The 5,073-nt window shown below is 57.3% G+C and overlaps 1 protein-coding gene across 1 annotated transcript; it reads left to right on the top strand.

The window, feature by feature from the left end:
* Positions 1 to 2,466: 2,466 nt before the first annotated feature.
* On the top strand, positions 2,467 to 3,411 carry LOC149127792 (MAP/microtubule affinity-regulating kinase 3-like). Its single transcript, XM_089327005.1, has one exon. It carries the CDS (start codon positions 2,467 to 2,469, stop codon positions 3,409 to 3,411), a length of 945 nt encoding a protein of 314 aa, XP_089183131.1.
* The last annotated feature ends 1,662 nt before the right edge of the window (positions 3,412 to 5,073 follow it).

Here is a 5,073-nt window from a genome sequence, read left to right as displayed (position 1 = left end):
TTTTTGACTTTTGTAGCAAAACTGTAGTGAGAATTCCTGGGGTGCTGGTTCTTTCCTCTCAGCCCTGAGGAGGTGACCAGCACTGCAGGAAATCATGGAGAAATCGCATTGTGCAGTGTCCCTGGACATCCTGGAGGAGGGGGTCATCTCCCCAGGGAGGGGTTCCTCTCCCAAGAGGGTGTGGGCAGTCAGTGCAGAGGGACCATCATGTGTTCCTGGGGCCCATGGCTGTGCTGGGCCCTGGGGGCTCCTCAAGAACTGCAGGAGACACAGATCCACTTGCTATGTGGGGGCAAGGGTTACCGGGCTCACTTCCTACCTGAGATGAGTGTGGGGAGCAACTCGGACTAGACTAAGTTACTGGAATTAAGACTTATTCTATGCATCTGCTCTCCCACAATATGGCGCTGGGAGAGAAGAAAACAGCTTCTACACAGCTGCCTCCAGTTCAGCCAATAAACTGTAGGACTTGCTCCTGATTGGAGGAGAGCAGCGTACTCGGCGTGTGGGTAGCAGAGTTGGGATTGGTGGAAGAGGACTATAAAGGAGGAGAGAGACAACATGCACCAGGAACATCTAAGGGGAACATCTAAGGGGAACACCTGTGCAGCCCCCGAGAGAGCCGGCCGGCGGTGTGCCGCTCCCCCGCGGAAGTGGGGAATGTGGCAGGGGGAACCGCCCTTCCACGGAGGTGGAAGGGACGGTAGCCACCCCGGGAAGAACCAGCAGCAAACCCGGGGAGGGCCGAGCAGACGAAAGAACAGCGCAGGGTCCTGTGTCGTTCCTCCACGAAGACGGGGAGCGACATAATGGTGCCGTGACTCGGATATGAAGCCTAGGCAGGGTTTAGTGTCGTTCCCCCATGAAGACGGGGAGCGACAGATGAGTTTGTCGCTTCCTTGGGAGAAACACTGCTCCTGAGGGCTCAGCACGAAGCTGTCCCAAGGAGACAGATGTGAGGCTGTGATGCGGCCATCGTCCCGTCCTAGTTCTGGGCAGTGCAGGACCTGAGGAGTTGAAGCAGGGAGTTTCTCCTTTTTTCCTAAGTTGCATTCTATGTGTGTGAGAGTGAAGAGGGGAAAGAGAGAGTGCTAGTGAGAGAGAGAGAGAGAGAGAGAGGGAGGGAGGGAGCTAGGGAGAGGGAGCTAGGGAGCTCCTCCATCCTCTGATACAGCCCATAAATGACCTCCAGGCCTTGGCCAGGCTCAAGCCAGGAGCCAGGAGTTTTGGTGGTTGTTGTTACAGGAGCCCAAAAACCCCAAGTGCCTGGCAGTGCCTCGATTCCTCCCTACCGGGTGGAGGACAGTCTCAGAGGATGTAGCTTTCTCGGCTGCCTCTGATTGGGCCTTCCATGTTTGGACTGCACAGACCCCACTACCTTCTGGGCTTCCAGGGTTTCTGCCAAGAAATCTGACGATGACTTAGGGGGAAAGGGTGACAAAGCCACCTTCCTCTCAGCTCTGGAGGTGCGAACAGTGTACCTGGCGGTGTCTTGGGCAGCAGAACACTTGTTGAGTTTACCGAGGCCAGAGATGTTGTTCCATCATTCTGAGACCCATCACTCAGAGAGTAAAGACAAAGGAGGGGCTATACTAAGTGGAGACACTAGGAGGTCTTCAAAAGATGCAACGTATCATCATATTTAAACTAGTAATGAGAAGGCCACCCAAGCAATCTATAGGTTGGAGTTTCTCAAAAATTAAGTATCAAGCCCTATCACCAACCTAGGCCAAAATCTCTTTGGGTATCGTTTTAATTTTATTGGAAGATTATCGAGAAAAACCACTGTGGATGAACTACAGCTCCCATTGGTCAATTTCTTGCTCTGACTTCATAAGTCACCACTGTTATGAAAGTCATATTACACAGTCCCTGGCTGGGCTGTGACTGGTCCATTTCTTGCTCTGCTCTCACAAGGCGCCATTATGTGAGGTGAACCCCCAAAAAGTATATATAGCTGCTACGGGGGCCTAGATTTTTGTCCGCCTTACCCAGAGAGCACTCTTTTGTGATCTGTGTAACTAGGACCCATCTAACCAGCCTTTGCGCTCATTGGTGTTGCTTGTGCTTTTTCTTGGTTGTTTGTTTCTGGGTCTATTTGGTTTTTGCTTTTTTCCATTTTGTTTAGTTTGTTGTTTTCCTCCTCGTTGTTGTTTTGCCCATTTGGTCTTTTTTTGCAGTTTTCTTTATTTTTGCTTCCCCCACTCTAGTCAGCTAGCACACTCAGAAGTATCAGCGTTCGAGGATTTAGTGGCTTTTCCTCTTTGTTTTTTCTGCATTATTGAGATAGGCTTGCGGCATCGCCGCTAGAGTAGTGAGAGTAGCTGGTGCTGTGTCTTAGTCAGCTGGGTAGTCAGTCCCCCGTGGTCCCTTTGTGTTGTAGGCAGTGCAGTGAGGATCGGTGATTAGCTAGTGTGTGTCGAGTGATTTAGGGAGTCGAGAGAGCGTAGTTAGGTGACCGGCATCATGGAAGACCCCTTGGACTTCCATCCTCCTCTGGATGGGATCCGTTTTGTGGACGTAATCGGCCGGGGCGGCTTTGGCCTGGTGAAGCTGGCCCGGCACCTGGCGTCGGGCAAGTACGTGGCAGTGAAGATCCTCCTGCGAGACTGCTCTCCCAGCAGCCCGCTGTCCGCGCAGGGGGAGGCAGCCATCCTGAGGAGCCTGCGGCACGACAACATCGTGCGGCTGCTGGAGGAGCGGCACACGAGGACGCACCGGTTCCTGGTCATGGAGCTGGCGACCAAGGGCTCGCTCCAGAGCTACGTGTTTGAGCAGGGCGGCCTGGCCGAGGCCGAGGCCAGGACCCTGTTCGGCCAGGCGCTGGCCGCCGTGAGCTACTGCCATGCCCAGCGCGTGGTGCACCGGGACCTCAAGCTGGGCAACCTGCTGCTGGACGAGCACATGACCATCAAGCTGGCGGACTTCGGCCTGAGCCTGCGGCTGGAGCAGGGCACACTGGTAAGGGGCTTCTGGGGGACCCCCGAGTACTGCGCACCAGAGGTTTTCCTCGGGGAGGCCTATGACGCTTTTAAGGCTGATGTGTGGAGCCTGGGAGTGGTGCTGTTTGCCATGCTGGCGGCCACGCTGCCCTTCCGCGGCAAGGACACGGAGGAGCTGCAGGACACGGTGCTGTGTGCCTGCTATGTGCTGCCGCGTGCCGTCAGCCCGGCCCTTCGGGAGCTACTGGCTTGGCTGCTCACTGTCCACGCCTCGGGGAGGCCCAGTGCAGAGGATGCCAGGGCACACTGGTGGTTCGATTCCGGCCGAGAAGCCACCCAGGAGGAGAAGGAGGCCGCTGTCACCCTGCTGCAGCCCCTGGGCGTTCCCCGCGACTCAGAGGCCAAGGAGTACCTGGCGGGCCTCGGCCTGCTGCCAGGCACGGGGACTGAGGGGACGCCAGGCCCTTAGCCCCAGGACCCTGCATCCCTGCCCGAGTCCTCACAGGGCGGGGAGCGCCACCCCACAGAGAAGGACCGCTTGTGTGTGGTATCAGTGTCCTCTGAAAGCATGTCTGTCAATATTTCCTCCGCACAAAGCGACTCCTCCGAGGCCTCCAGAGAGTCTTGCCCTCTCCCCTGCCTCGGGGCCTCCAGGAGCTGAGCCCAAGGCCCCTGAGGTGACCCCACTCTTGACTCTCTCCTACCAGGCCAGCCACAGCAGGAGAGGAGCCCTGCTCCCAGCACCACCCCCAACTCCTCCCAGGCCTCCAGTGAGTCTGGCCCTCCCCCCTGCCTCGGGGCCTCCAGGAGCTGAGCCCAAGGCCCCCGAGGTGACCCCACTCTTGACTCTCTCCACCAGGCCAGCCACAGCAGGAGAGGAGCCCTGCTCCCAGCGCCGCCCCCAACTCCTCCCAGGCCTCCAGTGAGTCTTACCCTCCCCCCTGCCTCGGGGCCTCCAGGAGCTGAGCCCAAGGCCCCCAAGGTGACCCCACACTTGACTCTCTCCTACCAGGCCAGCCACAGCAAGAGTGGAGCCCTGTTCCCAGCGCCGCCCCTGAGCCAGCCTCCGAAGCGTCGCCCTCCAGCCCCAGTGCCGGGAGCCACGTGGACCTTGCAGAGCCAGAAGCCGCCGCCGCCACAGCCCGTGAGCCCAAGGATGCTGACACCACAGACACCAAGGCCAGCGCCCAGGGCAAGAGGCAGGGCCGTCGCGGGGTCGGCAGGAGGATCCTCCGGTTCCTGCTGAGGGCGTGCTGCATCCTGCCATCCCAAGTGAGCAGCCCTGGCAGCTGCTGCAGAGTGGTCCCCAAGTAGCCTCGCCCCGCCCCCGTCTCCAGGAGCTATCCGCTGAGCTGACTGAACTTTTCTTGAGCATTTGCACATGCTTCTCATGAATAAAATTCACCATGTGTGCATGGCTTTGGTCCCGTGTGATGTTTGGTCCCTGTGTGCACCCTGGGCAGGTGATGGAGGTGACGGGTGGGTGGCTCTCACAGAAAGACAAACGCTGGGCCATCTCCCTGTGTGGGGATCACAGAAGGGCTGACATCATAGAAGTAGAGCATAGAGTGACGGATCCCTGAGCCTGGGCCAGGGGAGGAGGGAGGGAGAGTCACAGCTTCCATAGTGGCACAGGCACACGGGGGTTGGGGTCTGATGAAGAGTTGATGAACCAGGAGAAGAAGAAAATGGATCCAAAGCGCTGATGCCTCCCGGACCCTGGGGGGAAGCTGAGCTTGATGCCCTAGCCTGCCCAGGGCTTTCCGGTGACAAGCCTATGAACTCCTTTTCATTCTGAAACCTGCTTGGGGGGAGCTTGTCTTATTTCCATCCAGCATGCTGAAACTCTTCCTGTCTTCATAGCTGGGAAGTTTCATTTTTCAGGCCTGCAAGCACAGAAGTTTCATTATCCCCCCTTGCCTGGAATTTGGAGCTTCCAACCCAGTCCCCTCCAAGAACCCTGTTTCTTCCTGTTGGTGGGGAAATTACCTGCAGTCCCTAAGGGTCATTACCCTTTCATGGCTGCTGCCCAGGAGCCTGCACAAGCGCATCATGGAAGAGGAAATTGGAATGAGCTGTAAACGATGAAGAGATGACAGCTTAAGGGACAGGAAAATCAAAATGCAATGGG

Source organism: Oryctolagus cuniculus, chromosome 2, assembly GCF_051225735.1.
Source record: "Oryctolagus cuniculus isolate XC-2025 breed Fujian yellow rabbit chromosome 2, ASM5122573v1, whole genome shotgun sequence".
NCBI lineage: Eukaryota > Metazoa > Chordata > Mammalia > Lagomorpha > Leporidae > Oryctolagus > Oryctolagus cuniculus.
Note: the sequence above shows the minus strand (reverse complement) of the source record. Positions and strands in the feature narration are given on the sequence as shown.